This window comes from Crinia signifera, chromosome 9 (assembly GCF_055691185.1).
Source record: "Crinia signifera chromosome 9, ASM5569118v1, whole genome shotgun sequence".
NCBI lineage: Eukaryota > Metazoa > Chordata > Amphibia > Anura > Myobatrachidae > Crinia > Crinia signifera.
In genome coordinates, this window is record NC_139225.1 from 80,165,123 (window position 1) to 80,184,813 (window position 19,691).

Sequence of the window (19,691 nt, forward strand, 5' to 3'; positions counted from 1 at the left end):
CAATAGCTAATTGAATTAACCACTTATATCAGTGTTTCCAATCTCCTGTCCTCGGAGACCCACCCATAACTGTGCATGTTTTATAGATCTCCTCAGTATCCAAATGTAAATAATTAGCTGGATCTTTTTATATGTGCTGCTAGTAATGAATACACCTGTGCACCAGCTAGGAGGTATGCAAAACATGACTGGGGTCAGGAAATAGTCATACTGGCCCATATATTGCGAGCTTCTTGGCAGGTTAATTCCCCTGATATGATTGTGAATGACGTTGTTCACATTTCTTATGTTCTTTTTAACTTGTACACTTTGGGCTTATCAGTGAGAATTGCCTTCTAGTGAATGATCCTGCCAGTCTGATAGCTTTTCAGAGTAATACATGTCCAATCCTCTTACTATATGACCTCGTGGACTCATTGTAGGAATGGGCTTGCTTCAGAAATGGATGAAGATTCTTGTTGATGGGAAGCACCAGGCAGCTAATTCATCTAGACACCAATTTCAAAGCGGTGAGTAGAACAGTTACTGTGGATGCCCTGTGGCTTGCAAATCATTGTATATAGAAATAACACAATGCAGAGGGAACTTATGATTAAAACTGACCATTTAGCAGATGTTTCAGGACTGTCGATAGGCTACGCAAGGACATGGAATCCACACTTGCAGTAGGCACTGAATTATCCGCAGTTATATGTTCCTGCCATTTCTTATTGATGAAGGGCATAATTAGACAGTAACATTTTCTGCAAATTGTGTAAATCTTCAGTTTAGGTCCTGAGGTCATTTTATGCATTTTGAATATGTAGTACTGATCTGTTTAATGGGTTGTGCTTTTGTCTCTTCATTAGAATGTATGCAATTATATAGGTGGGGACATTTGAGCCTTTATTCAGATCTGATCGCAGTACAAATTTGTTTGGAAAATGGGTAAACCATGTGCACTGCAGGTGGGGCAGATGTAACATGTGCAGAGAGAATTAGATTTGGGTGAGTTATTTTGCTTTTGTGCAGGGTAAATACTGGCTGCATTATTTTTACACTGCAATTTATATTTCAGTTTCAACACACCCCACCCAAATGTAACTCTTTCTGCACATATTACATCTGCCCCACCAGCATTTGTACTGCAATCAGATCTGAATAAGGGCCTTGGTGCGGTTCTGTCAATAAGTTCACCACGTATTTGCCCCCTACAACTCCATCTTGGATCAGTGGGATGACATAGGCAGTACAATTGGTGTGATGTGTAACAGGCAATCTATTGCTCCATATGTAAAAAATATGAGGCATCTGTGTTTTATGTATAGCTGGGTGTTGTTATGTCAGCGACAACTTCCTACATATACCAGCTGCAGCAAGTAATGTGTACTTCAGCTTTCATTCTATTTACATGACTAGAAGTGCCTTTACGCATGGACATTGAAATCCCAGTGCTTATTTTTAAAGCTTGTGAAATTTGTTTTAGTCTTGGTACAAAAAGTTTTATAAGCAAATCTACTTTATTTATTAACCGTTTGTTATATAGCGCACACATATTCCGCAGCGCTTTACAGAGAATATTTGAACAATCACATCAGGCCCTGCCCCAGTGGAGCTTACAATCTATATTTCCTACCACATATACACGTGCACATATTCATTCTAGGGTTCATTTTGTTGGAGCCAATTAACCTACCTGTATATTTTTGGATTGTGGGAGGAAACAGGCGTACCCGGAGGAAACCCACGCAAGCACGGGGAGAATATACAAACTCTGCACAGTTAGAGCCATGGTGGGAATCAAACCCATGTACTTGTTCACACACGTTTACTGACAATCGGTCCATTTGCTGTGTGTCCGTTTCAGTGATTCCTGGACAGTAACAGTCCACACATTATGCTGCAAGGAGTTGATCAGAACATACTATATCTAATCTGTTAAAAATAAGGACAAAGTACAAGGTCCTGTGTTGGCATTAAGCAGGGGTTGCTTCCAGTGTCGGACTGGGGCATAAAGGGCTCACCGGGAGAATGTTGTAATAGGGGCTTGTGCTTAGCGGTGTGGCCTGCCACCACAGAGGCTTGGCTTACCATTAGAAAGTGTAAGGTCTGAGACTCTTGATAAATATATATAGTAAATACTGTATACATGATAATATACCAAATTAATAACAATGCATCATACTGTTGTCCTGTGCAGTATAATGTAAAATATGTATAATTCAAATGCACAGTCTGGAAGCTGATCCCTAGAGAAGGGAAGAGCCTCAGGAAATGAGGCCGACCTGGTGTCTCCCCTGTACCCCTGTAAGCGAGTCTGGTCCTGGTTACTTCTCAGTGCTCAGGTGTCCATACTCTACGGTTCAGTCTTTACAAATTACTGTGTGTGGTATAGCAGTCATATTTACATTAAAACACCCTTTGACGTGGGTGCCGGGTGCGGGCAGCTGACATCACCGGATGTCAGCTGCCCGCCATTTTCCCCTTAGGAATACACACAAAACTAAGACACCTTAGAGTGTTTTAGTTTTGCGTGTACCCTCCACATCATTCGATGGTTGGCAACCATGTGGGTGTGTCCCCATAGGCTGCGAATGGATGTTAATGTAAAACGTCCATTCGCAGCCGTATGTCTGAATTCGGCCTGCGAAGAGTGGCATGGCTAAGGTCCGAAGATCGCAATGGGAAGGATGACCGTCAATTGGTCAACATGAGTTTTGCACATTTTTTGTCCCGAATGTCGATACCTTTTAAGTGTACCGCGTCCCCTCGCATATATATTTGCATATTTTGCCCATTCTCATGCATATTTTGTGTCGACCTTCCAACATGCCACCCCCTTCCTACCCTCACCCCAAGGGCTGCTAGTGGTGTCTTACCCCCACAGTATTTTCTCCTGATCGTAAGTCATGTATGTGTATGTGAGTATATGTGTGTGTGTGTGTGTATATATATTTTGGGCTGACGCCCTTCGTCAGGACCAACACTTAACTATATATATATATATATATATATATATATATACAGTACACACACACACAAACGTACAGGAGATGGTGATTGAATGTAGTTGATAGTATCTCTAAAACAAGTTACTGTAAACTCCCTTTTAGTTTGATCAAATTACATTTCCATTATACATTACCCAATAGAAAAATTGCAATATGCAAATAAAATACCCAAATAAACAAAAAATACCTATTATTAGCTGTACTTTTTCTATGCTACTTAAATGTAGACATCTCAGCATGTACATTCTAAGATCCGATCTTCATCAGGTAAGAAACACACATGAATCACAGGGTGTGGATGACACATTTATGTATATGGGAATGCAGTGACGTAAATTTGTCCCAGTTGCCCGGAGGCAGGATAAATTTTGGTGCCCCCCAAATACCTCAATCAGCACGGTGTCTGTCACCAGTAAGACAGGTGATGGGTCTAATACAAGGTGTGACACTTGCAAAAATGATGTTTGGAGGGGGAGTCAGCCACAGAAGTGATATCAACAGCTTTCAATTAACTAATTAAAACTTGCAGGGCATAAGAGGTGCCCCTTTGAGAGCAGGAGCCCGGCGGCAGATGATTACATTGCCTCCCAGAGTTACGCCTCTGTGGGAATGGATTTTAGCCCTCACTTAAATGGTTTGGATTCACTTTTTTTTTATTTATTTTTTTAAAGCTGAGTTAAATTGAAGCTAAATCAATTACTCGGTTAATCTTCAATTTCCAAGTGCAATAAGCATCTGTTTATTTCAGGGTCTCCCGATACTTTCACTGTCATCCCTGGGGGCTTTGTCTTATTGTTTCATACACTTAGAAATAGCCTTGATTACCTCTTAATTGTTTTTCCATAAAACCGAGGATGATCTTGCTTAATACATTCAGCTGCATAATTAAAGCTGCTTTCTAAAAGTAGAATGAAGCTATGCGCATTAAGGCGTTCATTGTTCACATAATGAGATAACAATTTCACTTTTCAACCGGTTTATAGATACAATTATTTTGTAATGATTGAAATAGGGGCCTTTTTTGTTAACTTGTCCTCAAGCATGCAGGTTAAGGTCCTTTTTTTTTTTTTATTATTGTGTACGTTATATTGTGGTATTTTATGAAATTGCTTTGAAAGAGACAAGCACCAATTATATGTTTAGTTCTGATTGTAGTTTTACTTAATTGCTGGTAAAAAACGTTTGTAGTGCTATTGTATAAAGCAAGGGGGGTTTAGAAGGGCTTTGATGTTGGATGAATGGTGGTGGTGTGTATGTGTTTGTGTGTGTGTGGGGGGGGGGGGGTGCAGTAAAGTTGTCCCTTGACATTGTTTGCTCAAGCAAAAAAAGATTCTTTACTTAGAAATAAGATATTTCCCCTAATCAGAGAATTGGAGACTTAAAGTTCCATGACATCTTCAGTAGACTTTAGAGGCCCCCATACATTAGGCCGACTTGTCCTTAAGACAAGTCGGACCCAATTCTCCTGTGAGCCGCCCGGGAGATCCCCAGGAGGCTCACACACAATTTGGCAATTGATGAGCCAAATTTGACATGTGATAAATCGCTTGCGATTTATCACATGCCGGGGCGCAGGGGGCGGGCGGTGAGGGGCAGGGGGCAGCGGTGCTCTCATCAGGGGGAGCAGTGGGGCAGGCAGTGGGTCCCTGAGCGCCGGGGAGTGCTGACCTGGCCGGGCGGTAATTTTCATATATATCAGCAGCGGGAGTCGGGAGGGGACATGGTGCCGGGTGCGGACGGGAGAGCTCTCAGCCAATCAAAGAACGGCCGGTCATTTGACAGGTATTTTAAAAATCTAATAGCCGCCACTGCGCGTCCCGTCCCCGCTGCTGTTATTTGTTATCACATGCCCGGCCAGGTCAGCCAGCAGCACTCGCCGCACCCGGCACCACATCCCCTCCCGACTCCCGCAGCACTGCTGATATATATGAACATCACCGCCGCGCAGGTCAGCACTCCCCGGCGCTCAGGGACCCGCTGCCCGCCCCACTGCTCCCCCGGTGTCTGCATGCATATGCCTGTCAGGTGGGCAGGCATATGCATACAGGGAGGTCGGACGTGATCGTATGTACTGACCCTCCGACCTCCCTGATCCGGTCCGATGTGCACGGGACCGCGCATCGGATCGGATCAGATATCACACACCTGCGATTTTGGGCCGATTTCACCCGATTATCGGCACAAAGTGCCGAAATCGGATGAAATCGTCCCAAAATCAGATAGTGTATGGGGGCCTTAGGTAATAGCTTATTAACATATTTATGCATGCAAAAGGCCAGACTATTGCCAGCCCCCCGCTATTTTGTCTCAGTTAGAATGATGTAGTTGGTGGATAAAAGAAAAATTGTGTATTTATTTTTTCGTTTCAAACTTTCAAGCTGCCTGCGTGGTAACAATGGAGTTCCACCCTATGAATGTTTTTCTACCTTGGCCCTAATTGTGCAGAGTTGTATATTCTCCCCGTACTTGTGTAGGTTTCTTCCGAGTACTCTGGTTTCCTTCAACAACCCAAAAATATACTGGTTGGTTAATTGGCTCCCAACAAATATTGACCCTGGCAAGTGTGTGTACCTGGGCCATCTGGTTGTTAAATGTTTCTATGTCATATTCTTTTTTGTTAATTCAATTAATATTTTTAAATTCATTTTCTGGGATACTTCTGTTTTATACCTCTTAAAACTAAACAATTCCAATATATAACAGTCATTTATTATTTTATTTCTATGTAAAGTTTCTGAAAAAGCAGAATGGTACTAGTACTACGTGGTCCCTGGTATGGGTTTGTGACCATTCACCTGTCGCTGTTCTGATGTTATATCATCGTTGTCTCATTCGATAAGATAATTAACTTAAGTTTACTTTGCAGTTGCTGATGAAAAGGCTCCATATAGCAAGAGTAATGCCGTTCAGTCTTACTGCTCCGTAAAGATACGGCAACTTAGCCAGCCACCAAAAACACGCAGGAAAAGCAAGCGCTACCCAGAAACATATTCCTTAACTTCTGCAGGCATATCTCCATTGTGTCATGTTCCCCAAGAGCTGATGAACAGATTACGGCTACAAAGTATCCAGGAAACCATGAAGCAGGTACAATGAAATAGACTGACACTGAGCTACTGCATGTATTCTAGTAATATTATCCTTGTACAGTCATTATATTAACCCCTTCCCGCCGCAGCCTGTTTTTGCCTTCCTGACAGAGCCCTTTTTTTCAAATCTGACATGTATCACTTAAGTGGGGATAACTTTTTTTTGCTTTTACTTATCCCAGTGATTTTGAGATTGTTTTCTCGTGACACATTGTACTTCAAGTTAGTGGTAAATTTGGGTCGATACAGTCTGTGTTTTTTTGTGAAAAATACCAAAATGTCGTAAAAAAATGGAAAATTTAGCAATTTTCAAAATGTTAAATTTTCTGCTTGTGAGACAAATAATCATACCACTCAAAATAGTTAATAACTAACATAGACCATATGTCTACTTTATGTTTCCATCATTATTTCAACCTCCTTTTAATTTTTTTGGACACTAGGAGGCTTAAAATATGAATAGCAAATTCTCAAATTTTCAAGAAAATTTCAAACACTGATTTTTTTAGGGACCAGTTCAGTTCTGATGTGACTTTGAGGGACTTGTATGTGAGACACCCCCATAAATGATGCCATTTCAAAAACTGCACCCCTCACAGTATTCAAAACAGCATTTTGGAAGTTTGTTAACCCTTTAGGTGTTTCACAGGAATTAAAACAAAGTGTAGGTGAAATTTCAAAATTTCATTTTTTTTGCAGATTTTCAATTTTAATACATTTTTCTAAGGAACACAGTAGATTTTACTAGAGAAATGTGACTAAAAATTGATTCCCCCAATTCTTTTGTTTTCATAAATATAGAAACATAGAATTTGACGGCAGATAAGAACCACTTGGCCCATCTAGTCTGCCCCTTTTTTTAAACATGTTACCTCAAACCATATTTGATCCTTATTTTTTGTAAGGATATCAATATGCTTATCCCAAGCATGTTTAAATTGTACTACTGTATTTGCGTCTACCACCTCTGTTGGGAGGCTATTCCACTTATCTACTACTCTTTCTGTGAAAAAATTCTTCCTCACATTTCCCCTGAATCTTCCTCCCTCTAGTTTCAGTGCATGTCCTCGTGTTCTGTTGCTCCTCTTCCTGTGAAGAATGTCTCCCACCTGTACCTTGTTAAAGCCCTTGATATATTTGAAAGTTTCTATCATGTCCCCCCTTTCCCTTCTCTGCTCTAAAGTATACATATTAAGATATTTTAGTCTTTCCTGGTACGTTTTGTGATGTAGGCCATGCACCATTTTAGTTGCTCTTCTTTGTACAGTCTCTAATGTATTTATATCCTTCTGGAGATATGGCCTCCAGAACTGAACACAATACTCTAGGTGAGGTCGTACCAATGACCTATACAGTGGCATTATTACTTCTTTCTTTCTACTGCTGATACCTCTCCCTATGCAACCAAGCATCTGACTTGCCTTCTTCATTGCTTTGTTACATTGCCTACCTGCTTTTAAGTTCCCTGAAATAGTGACACCTAGATCCCTCTCTTCCTCAGTAGTTTCCATTATAGTGCCATTTATACTATATTGAGTCTTTGGATTTCTGAGACCCAAGTGCATGATTTTGCATTTTTTGGCATTAAACTGTAGTTGCCATTCTCTTGACCATTTCTCTAATCTGCCTAGATCCTCAATCATTTGTTTTACCCCTCCTGGTGTGTCTACACTAGGGCCCTATGGTGTGTCTACACTAGGGCCCTATATGTGGCCCTAGTGTGCACGTTGACCAAACCACAGGCTTCATAATAGAAGGAGCACCTACTTGATTTTGGAGCCTCCTTTTTATGAGATTATTTTTTAGGCACCATGTAGGTTTCTAGGCACCATAAGATGCTAAAAGTTAGGAACCCCCCCACAAGTGACCCCATTTTGCAAACTACACCCCTCAGGGAATTCATCTAGGGGTATAGTGTACATTTCAAACCCCCAGGGGTTTCACCAATTGTGGTACAACTGGGCTGTGAAAATGAAAAATTAAATTTTTTACACAAAAATGCAGTTCTGGCTCAAAATTTTTCATTTTCACAAGGAATGAAGGAGACAAAGCACCCCAAAATCTGTGCCCCAATTTCTCCCGAGTACGGCAATGCCTCACATGTGACCAAAAAATACCATTTGGGTGTATGGCAGGACTCAGAAGGGAAGGAGTGATATTTGGATTTTGCAGCACAGATTCTGGTGGAATGTTGGTGGGTGCTATGTCGCATTAGCAAGACCCCCGAAGCACCAATACAGTGGAACCCCCCCACAAGTGACCCCATTTTGCAAACTACACCCCTCAGGGAATTCAACTAGGGGTATAGTGTACATTTCAAACCCCCAGGGGTTTCACCAATTGTGGTACAACTGGGCAGTGAAAATGAAAAATTAAATTTTTTACACAAAAATGCAGTTCTGGCTCAAAATTTTTCATTTTCACAAGGAATGAAGGAGACAAAGCACCCCAAAATCTGTGCCCCAATTTCTCCCGAGTACGGCAATGCCTCACATGTGACCAAAAAATACCATTGGGTGCATGGCAGGACTCAGAAGGGAAGGAGTGATATTTGGATTTTGCAGCACAGATTCTGGTGGAATGTTGGTGGGTGCTATGTCGCATTAGCAAGACCCCCGAAGCACCAATACAGTGGAACCCCCCCACAAGTGACCCCATTTTGCAAACTACACCCCTCAGGGAATTCAACTAGGGGTATAGTGTACATTTCAAACCCCCAGGGGTTTCACCAATTGTGGTACAACTGGGCAGTGAAAATGAAAAATTAAATTTTTTACACAAAAATGCAGTTCTGGCTCAAAATTTTTCATTTTCACAAGGAATGAAGGAGACAAAGCACCCCAAAATCTGTGCCCCAATTTCTCCCGAGTACGGCAATGCCTCACATGTGACCAAAAAATACCATTTGGGTGCATGGCAGGACTCAGAAGGGAAGGAGTGATATTTGGATTTTGCAGCACAGATTCTGGTGGAATGTTGGTGGGTGCTATGTCGCATTAGCAAGACCCCCGAAGCACCAATACAGTGGAACCCCCCCACAAGTGACCCCATTTTGCAAACTACACCCCTCAGGGAATTCAACTAGGGGTATAGTGTACATTTCAAACCCCCAGGGGTTTCACCAATTGTGGTACAACTGGGCAGTGAAAATGAAAAATTAAATTTTTTACACAAAAATGCAGTTCTGGCTCAATATTTTTCATTTTCATAAGGTATGAAGGAGAAAAAGCACCCCAAAATCTGTGCCCCAATTTCTCCCGAGTACGGCAATGCCTCACATGTGACCAAAAAATACCATTTGGGTGCATGGCAGGACTCAGAAGGGAAGGAGTGATATTTGGATTTTGCAGCACAGATTCTGGTGGAATGTTGGTGGGTGCTATGTCGCATTAGCAAGACCCCCGAAGCACCAATACAGTGGAACCCCCCCACAAGTGACCCCATTTTGCAAACTACACCCCTCAGGGAATTCAACTAGGGGTATAGTGTACATTTCAAACCCCCAGGGGTTTCACCAATTTTGATACAACTGGGCTGTGCAAATGAAAAATTAAATTTTTTACACAAAAATGCAGTTCTGGCTCAAAATTTTTCATTTTCACAAGAAATGAACTAGACAAAGCACCCCAAAATCTGTGCCCCAATTTCTCCCGAGTACGGCAATGCCTCATATGTGACTAAAAAATGGCAGGACTCAGAAGGGAAGGAGTGATATTTGGATTTTGCAGCACAGATTCTGGTGGAATGTTGGTGGGTGCTATGTCGCATTAGCAAGACCCCCGAAGCACCAATACAGTGGAACCCCCCACAAGTGACCCCATTTTGCAAACTACACCCCTCAGGGAATTCAACTAGGGGTATAGTGTACATTTCAAACCCCCAGGGGTTTCACCAATTTTGATACAACTGGGCTGTGCAAATGAAAAATTAAATTTTTTACACAAAAATGCAGTTCTGGCTCAATTTTTCATTTTCATAAGGTATGAAGGAGAAAAAGCACCCCAAAATCTGTGCCCCAATTTCTCCCGAGTATGGCAATGCCTCATATGTGACCAAAAAATACCAGTTGGGTGCATGGCAGGACTCAGAAGGGAAGGAGTGATTTTTGGATTTTGCAGCTCAGATTCTGGTGGAATGAATGGTGGGTGCTATGTGGCATTAGCAAGACCCCCGAAGCACGGTGAAATGATGAACCTAATAATCCATAGATGTGTGGTATATTTTAAAACACTCCTTTATACATAGGCCGGGTTTGTCGGGGCAAGTTTCACAGTGGAAAATAGTATCCTTTCTTATTCCCTTTTTATAGCAAACTTTGCACCTTTTTTGTGTCCTGCCCTTTTTTGCAGTGGAGGGGATTTCGTTAGGAAAATGCTGCCCTGGTACAATACGGGGGCCAGTACTAGAAGTACTGGGGCCCTCTGCCTGCTGGTTCCCAAATATTAGGCCCTTTATGACTTCCTCTTGAAAGTGCATAAATGTCCCCCTCTGGCTGGTAGAACGGAATAGTACGTAAGCGTTATACAGTGCCATCTGGATGATATACACGGCCAGCTTCTTGTACCAGATTTTTGTTTTCCGCAGGGCACTGTACGGCTTCAGTACCTGATCTGAAAGATCCACTCCGCCCATGTACTTATTGTAATCCAGGATACAATTAGGTTTTGAGGTGTGGGTACTGGTACCTCGTACAGGGACGGAGGTGGTACTGTCTCCATGAATTGTTGTCAGTATAAGGACATCCCTCTTGTCCTTATATTTGACCAACATAGGTGTGCGCACATTGAGTGTTAGAGGTGCACAGGCACCCCCTAATGCTGTGCCCCACCCTTATGAACACCTCTGCTGATAACAATATCAGCAATACCCTTAACCAAAGACTTTTGCTTTTTAGAACTGTATTCCATTTAAAGAAGTGCCCATCAATTATATGTGTGTGTTTGCATTGTTACTTGAACTAGACCAGTGGTTCCCAACCTTGGTCCTAGGTCACCCGGCAGGTGCACAGATTATTCATGCACATTTTAAAAGCTCCACAGGTGGAGCTCATTATTTCACTAATTCTGTGAGGAGACCTGCAAAACGTGCACTGTTGGGGGTACTTGAGGACCAGGGTTGGGAACCACTGAACTAGACCATTGTCCTATCGCTACATACCTGCGTCATCCATATATGTTTATGACTCTATTTGCATGTACTGTTACACAGAGTAATTAGAAGATTACAACTGAAATAGGCCGGAGATTAGGGTGTGGCTGAGACGTTTTATATTGTAGCGAGTGCCAATAGATGATGGAAGACAAGCCTGATTGGCGGTGTTAGACACACCCAATAGGTGGAGCTATGCACACTCCTTTGACGGTGCACCCCCTAATAAAATGTGCTGCGCACGCCTATGTTGACCAACAACATATTTTCGGTGGATTGTGCCCTGCTTTCACCCCTTCTCAGTACTTGGGCAATGTGCGTTTTTGGGAGGCCTCTTTGGTTCTTGCGCACAGTACCGCAAGCTGCTGTACCTCTTGAACCAAGGGCCTTAAACAGGGGGATGCTAGTGTAAAAGTTATCCACATAGAGGTGATAACCTTTATCCAGGAAGGGGTGCACTAAATCCCAGACAATTTTTCCACTAACACCTACGAGGGAGGGGGGGCATTCTGGCGGTTCAATTCTTGAATCCTTCCCTTCATATACCCTAAACCTGTGGGTGTACCCTGAGGTGCTTTCACACAGTTTATACATTTTTATGCCATACCTTGCCCTCTTACTGGGAAGGTACTGGCGGAATTTAACCCTTCCTTTAAAATGTATAAGGGACTCGTCGATACAAATAAATTTTTCAGGGATGTACATCTCTGCAAATTTGGCACTGAAATGATCAATGACCGGCCTGACTTTGAATAGCCGGTCAAAGGTGGGATCATCTCTGGGTGGGCACTGTGCATTATCGGTGTAATGTAAAAATTTAAGGTTTGTCTCAAAACGAGTCGGAGCCATGGCCATACGGTAAAGTGGGGTGCTGTACAGAACATCTGTACTCCAATATTGCCTAATTTCTGGCTTTTTTACTATGCCCATATGTAACACCAGACCCCAAAACGTCATCATCTCTACTGCATCTACAGGGGTCCACCTAGCAAATGATGACGTGGGGTTTTGAGCAATAAACTGCTGGGCATATAAATTACTTTGGTCCACCATTAAATTTATAAAATCATCAGAGAAAAATAATTTGAAAAAGTCAATTTCTCTGAGACCTGTTGAATCAAATTGGATTCCTGGGATGGCCAAAAACTCAGGAACCTGGGGCTCAAAATTGTCTGGTGGTGGGGTCCATACGAGATCAATCATTGGGGGGGGTCTCAGCTGCTCTATGGGGGCGTCTTTGAGGGGGTCCCTCATCACTAGAGGAGGAAGAGGAGGTTTAAGACAAATCCTTCAAATTCCCCGCTTGCATCACTGGCTGTTTCAGAGTCAGAGGCAAGCATGGCATATGCCTCCTCCGCTGAATACATTCTTCTGGATGACTGGGATGACATTTGGGATGACATTTGGGATGCCATTTTTATTTTTGTGTTTCTGTAAGTGTAATGTTTCAACACGTGTATAGTGTAGGGGGGGTACAAACTTTATTTCAACACGGGGGGTATGTAGTGTGTAGTGTGTATGTAGTGCAGAAAAAAAAAATACTTTATACAGGAATTTGATCCCAATAAAAAAAAAAAAAATTAGATCAACCCTGTGCCGAAAATGCTGATCAGTGATGTACGTCACTGATCAGCGCTCAGCGGCCACAGGACACCCACAAAAGCAACGTGGGTGTAAAAACAATTTAAAAAAAATAAACCACAGCACTCTCCAAAAAAAAAACAATTTAAAAAAACTGCAGAAAAAAAATTATATCAACCCTGTGCCAAAAATGCTGTTCAGTGATGTACGTCACTGATCAGCGCTCAGCGGCCACAGGACACCCACAAAAGCAACGTGGGTGTAAAAACAATTTAAAAAAAATAAACCACAGCACTCTCCAAAAAAAAAACAATTTAAAAAAACTGCAGAAAAAAAATTATATCAACCCTGTGCCAAAAATGCTGTTCAGTGATGTACGTCACTGATCAGCGCTCAGCGGCCACAGGACACCCACAAAAGCAACGTGGGTGTAAAAACAAAACCCCACTGCACTCTCCAAAAAAAAAAAAACTGCAGATCAGTGATGCAACACTGATTAGCAGTGAGGGGCAGCAGGCACACAACTGTGGGTGCAACCTGACAGGGTATATATAAAAAAAAAAAACCTGCACCCCCAAAAAGTTGCTGATCAGTTAATTTATACTGATCAGCACAAAAGGGGGGGCAGCAGTCAGTTGCACAGGCAGCACAACCTTTGGTGCAACTGACAGGTATATATATAAAAAAAAAAACCTGCACCCCCAAAAAGTTGCTGATCAGCACAGATATACTGATCAGCACAAAAGGGGGGGCAGCAGACACAAAATATAGCACTCTCTATCACTCTCTGTCACTATCTCTCACTATCTCTCACTATCTGTCACTCTATGACACTGCAGCAGCAGCACACAGGAAGTCACAAGATCCAGGAAGCATCCAGCTGCTGGCAGCACGCTACCAGCGGTGATCAGGTAAGTATCAGGCAAGGATCAGGTCAGTATCACGACAGATTGGCACGGTGACCGCTCTGCACGCAATTCCAGACCGGAATGGCGTCTGCAGCGCAGTCACCGTTAGTTTAAATCACGCGCCATGGCTGTGATTGGTCCGTCGGTCCGACGGACCAATCACAGCCTTGGGGGCAGGTGGGGTGAGGTGGGGTGAGGTGTGGTCATCACCGGTGACCCCCTCACGCCCCCTCACACCCGGCGGTGATTGATCCCTGTGTTACCGAGCGTCTGATTCGCCGGTAACACAGGAAAACGCTGCGATTGGCTGTTCACATTGTACAGCCAATCGCAGCGATCGCCGACGGGGGGGAGGCATCGCCGCCCCCCCTAGGCATGCTGGGACATGTCTGCTGTCAGGGACAGCAGACATCGTCCCTCTGTCACCGCGTCCCTAGACGCGGTGACAGTTTAAAGTCATGACGTATATATACGTCATGTGTCGGGAAGTACATCCCGGCCATGACGTATATATACGTCAAATGTCGGGAAGGGGTTAATATAATTTTATGACAGGACCTTAAGTAGCAGTTTTCCTCTTGCCAGTTCTGCTTAATGTTATTGAGTGTGTTTCTGCTCAAACAATAGGGCAGTGAATTTAACATCTTCGGCTTGGTTCTGAGACGCATGCAAGTACAAAATTAGACACATCTATCAATTTTTAGAATCTTAATAGTAGAGATGTTCAGGCACTGATTTGAAAGCAGGATCTTATTGGCTATCAACTGTCAACAATTGTCATGTGATTTGGGATAGCCAATAAGATCCTGCTTTGAATTCAGAGTAAACCAGAACCTGCACTTCTCTAAACAGAGGCTACATATGTGGCCTGTTCTCTCAGCCCATGAAATTATAATTTCTGGATGTCTAGTGGACAGTTACCTTGCAAAAGCACGCCAGACATCCATTTAATGAAAGTACCATTTACATATAAACATGCTAATGAGGTTAATGAATGACAAAGGGCTGCCTGTTTTAGATCACACTTTTGCACCCAGCATAGATCAGAGCTTAAAGTATTCCTGGAGAGGCGCTGGAACTCATTTCACCTGCCCTCTAAGCCCCCCTTCCATTAGATAGTGGGTATTAGGCCAGGCCCAGTGCTAAAGATTTATGAATTTGTGCCCTACCTCCCACAGTTGTACCCCTTATACACAATTCCCACAGTAGATAGCCCCTTTCACATAATGCCCATAGTAATAATGCCACTTATACACATAATGCCAACAGTAGTAGGGCCTCATACACATAATGCCCACAAAAATGTCACTTATACACATAATGGCCACAGCAACGCCCCTTATACATATAGGGCCTTATTCTAGTTCACTCTTTCTGACAAAATCCTTCTTAGATGGACAAAACCATGTGCACTGCAGAGAGAATTAGATTTGGCTTAGTGCAGGGTAAATACTGACTGCTTTATTTTTCCACTGCAATATAGATCTCACTTTGAAGTAAATCCCCACCCAAATCTAATTTTCTCTGCACAAGTTACATCTGCCCCACCTGCAGTGCACATGGTTTTGTCCATCTAAGAAGGAATTTGTCAGAAATAAGGCCCATAGTGGCCACAGCAGTAGTATCCCTTATACACACAATGCCCACAGTAGTGCCGATTATACATATTTTTGTCCCTTCAGAAGCTTCCCCATCTATGTGTGTCCCTCCAGCCCCCTTTTGCATTGTCTTTAAAATATGCAGAGCCAGCTTCTGATTGTGGCTATTCAATTAAGTGACGGTATAATATAGCTTACACGAGCTGAAGAAAGAATCCGCCGAGATCTGAGGAGGGGACAAACACCGTCCTACAGACACATAATGTGATTAGAAGACTGCAGTTGGAGGAGAACCATGGAGCTGATGTGGCGGAGAACCATGGAGCTGATGTGACTGCAGCTCATCAGTGACACTAGCACCACCTGTATCATCCATAAACATGGGTGGTGGGGCAGGCTTTTCTGTTAGAATTATAGTGCAGGGCCATGATGGAGGTGGAACCGAGTTCCATTAGAGCAGGGGTGGGGAACCTTTTTCTACCGAGGGCCATTTGGAAAATTTGAAAACCCTTTGGGGGCCATATAAAAATTATCAATTATCGGCATATACGCGTGGGCATTATACACAGGGCAGCGGCATATACATGTGGGCATTATACACAGGGCAGCGGCATATACATGTGGGCATTATACACAGGGCAGCGGCATAAACATGTGGGCATTATACACACTGGCAGCGGCATATACATGTGGGCATTATACACAAGGGCAGCGGCATATACATGTGGGCATTATACACACTGGCAGCGGCATATACATGTGGGCATTATACACACTGGCAGCGGCATATACATGTGGGCATTATACACAGGGCACTGGCATATACATGTGGGCATAATACATAAGGGCAGCGGCATATACATGTGGGCATTATACACACTGGCAGCGGCATATACATGTGGGCATAATACACAAGGGCAGCGGCATATACATGTGGGCATTATACACACGGGCAGCGGCATATACATGTGGGCATTATACACAGGGCAGCGGCATATACATGTGGGCATAATACACAAGGGCAGCGGCATATACATGTGGGCATTATACACAGGGCAGCGGCATATACGTGTGGGCATTATACACAGGGCAGCGGCATATACATGTGGGCATTATACACACGGCCAGCGGCATATACATGTGGGCATTATACACAGGGCAGCGGCATATACATGTGGGCATTATACACAGGGCAGCGGCATATACATGTGGGCATTATACACACTGACAGCGGCATATACATGTGGGCATTATACAAACTGACAGCGACATATACATGTGGGCATTATACACATGGGCAGCGACATATACATGTGGGCATTACACACACGGGCAGTGGCATATACATGTGGGCATTACACACACGGGCAGCGGCATATACATGTGGGCTTATACACACTGGCAGCGGCATATACATGTGGGCATTATACACAGGGCAGCGGCATATACATGTGGGCATTATACACATGGGCAGCGACATATACATGTGGGCAGAGACACCATAAAAAGTGACAGTGTGGAGGAAGGGGGGGTCACCCCCAAACAGGTTAATGTGATTATGTATGATTCTGATTATGAGAATCAGATATAATCACATTAACCTGTTTGGGGGTGAATCCAGGGGTAAATGACAACCCCTGGATGTGTCAGTCACTGGGGAAGGGAGGGTGAGAGAAGCAGCATTGGCGGGCGCGTCTTCTGCACATCTCCCCCGCCACCCGTCCGGCTATATTACCGATTAATCAGCTGCCCGCCCGCCTATATAACTGATGTATCAGCCGCCCACCCGCCTATATTACTGATGTATTATCATCCGCCCGCCCTCCCTCCTATATTACATACCAGGCGCCGGGGATGGCTGCTACTGCTGCCGCCGGGGAGATGTGTAGAAGACGCGCCCGCCAATCACAGTGGCTGTGGAGGGGATGCGCCAGCAGTGATTGGCGGGCGCGTCTTATGCACATCTCCCCGGCGGCAGCATCAGCAGCCATCCCCGGCGGCTGGTATGAAATATAGGCGGCCGGGCGGATGATACTTCTGTAATATAGGCGGGCGGGCGGCTGTAATATAGGCAGGGGGCGGGCCGGACATACTGGGTGCGGGGGCCGTATCCGGCCCGCGGGCCGGAGCTTCCCTACCCCTGCATTAGAGGAACTCTGAAGTAGGTGCCAATACTAATGATGACTGTTCCTGTTGGGAAAAGCATTGGGCGTGCAATTATTCGCATTACGCCGTGCTGATGCTCCTATTAGCATGAGGTGATAAATATATCTGCTGTTCAGAATTGTGCTAATTTGTGGGCTGCTCAGAATCAGGCCTTTATATGTGATCAGCTTCCAGACTGGCTGATTCCTTGGAAGCAGCAGGGATATCTTTGTATGTAGATGCAGCAAGAGGCGTCTATTACAAGTAGCAATAGTGATCTGAGCTGTATTCTATGATGCAGTGTTGTATCACTGCAAAATCATCGTTCCAGATCTTCATAAGCGGCCATGAAATCTCCATACAACAATAAAGATCCTGGCCCTCTCCTCTCCCATAAATGTGTAAACATTCCTGAGATTTCACAATCCGAGGCCTTAGTCACCCCCAAACAGAGTGATGCCATACTGCTTGGTGTTTCACAAGACCTGTTTGCACGGAATGGGTGTTGCACATCCTTTGGAATCTGAATTAACCCCTTTGTGCTCTCCTTAATACAGTTATTGAGAGCAACATAACTTGCTAATTGCTTTCATAAAAGCACACATTGTGTATTATTATAAGGAAACGAAAAAGGGTGTTTTTAAGGCGTTGTGCTCTTTGAGCAGCCCCATTACAGATAATCCAGCACCCTTTATAGCAGACATGTCCAACGTTGGCCCTCCAGATGTTTTGAAACTACACATCCCAGCATGCTTTGCAATAGTTTTAGCATTCTCTAATAGCAAAACTGTGGCAAAGCATGCTGGGATGTGTAGTTTCACAACATCTGGAGGGCCAACATTGGACATGCCTGCTTTATAGCATATAGTAGGATCACCATCTTCTTTGGTGCATAATTTGGAGTCTTAAGGTCCACACACACTGGGTAAAATTGCCCAGCGATGATGGGGAAAATCGCTGGGATGAAAATCGCTCAGTGCATACACACTGAGGGATCAGCTTCCAGAACAGCTGATTCCTTGGAAGCAGCAGGGATATCTTTGTATGTAGATGCAGCAGGAGGCATCTATTACAAGTAGCAATAGTGATCTGAGCTGTCTTAGTAATTTTCCCGGGGTTGGACAACTTTCCATAACGGCACACTTTGGAAAGCCGTCCACCCTGTCGCTCTTCTGCTGGTAATACTATCGCTCACCGCTGGCCCGTACATACTAGGCGGCTTTGAGCTGAAAACAGATCAAACGGTAAAACTGAGCTGCTTTCAGCTCAAAATTGCCCAGTGTGTTTGGGCTCTCGCCACTGGGGAGCTTAGTTTGTCCCTTGCACTTCAAAAAGGCTCTGTAGTGTGTCAAAAACACTATGAAATTACGCAGACAGCTTGCACACTCATCCTCTGATAAAGATAACTGGACATGTCCCAATGAGGTCTGATGTACTATAAGTGAAAGGTAGCATTAATTAAAAGCTGGTTTCCAGAAGACAATACCTATTGTCTGATGCATGATTATTTTAATTATTACATTATTTTATTTTATTAAAAATTTCCATTCGGTTCCTCTGGTCTTTTTTCTCATTCCAGTGCAGATCCACCAATCTGTCTTCTACATAATTGCAGATACATAAAGGCAAATGTGTGATAATACATTGTCTTTTCAGCGTACCTTGCACTGCATTTCCCCTCAGTAGGCCTGTCCATACACTGCAATACAGTCACTTCTTCCCATCCTGCACAACACCGTAGTACACTGAGGGGTTTATTTAGGAAAATGGGAGTTCTATTGGAGGTGGAATGTTGCTCATAGCAACCAATCAGAATCTCCTTATTTATTTAGCACCTTCTAGAAGATAATAGAATCAGATTGGTTGCCCGTAGCAACATCCCACCTTCAATAGAACTCCCATCTTTGTCAATATTGAGAATCATTCCATTAGAGATATCCCATGTTGACCTAATTTTTACTTTCAGGGAGAGCCTTAGAGATGTATCCCTTGTAAAGTAGTCACTTTGCCCCCTCTTCCCAGGCGTTGCAGATTGAGATGCATGACCCTGTTTCCTGTCCGGACTGCCGCATTAAACAGGCGCAGCTGGCTGAGTGTCAGTTTGTTAGGCTGAGGAAGACAAAACTAGAAACCAATTTGCTGCACAAGAAAATGGAGGAGTACACTTACAGCAAAGTAAGGTCATATTTGTGTGTATAAATGAAATAAAGTCACCACAAAAGCAATACGTTA

At 43.6% G+C, this 19,691-nt stretch overlaps 1 protein-coding gene across 2 annotated transcripts in view; it reads left to right on the plus strand.

Moving 5' to 3' along the window:
• C9H8orf48 (chromosome 9 C8orf48 homolog) overlaps positions 1 to 19,691 on the plus strand; it is a 33,752-nt gene that overhangs the window by 13,478 nt on the left and 583 nt on the right. Inside the window, exons 3-5 of one of the 2 annotated variants that reach the window (XM_083159294.1) lie at positions 423 to 509; positions 5,857 to 6,077; positions 19,482 to 19,634. In XM_083159294.1, the coding sequence (XP_083015420.1) occupies positions 423 to 509; positions 5,857 to 6,077; positions 19,482 to 19,634 (461 nt within the window). The remainder of the gene's footprint in view (positions 1 to 422; positions 510 to 5,856; positions 6,078 to 19,481; positions 19,635 to 19,691) is intronic. The other variant, XM_083159295.1, reaches the window with a different exon arrangement.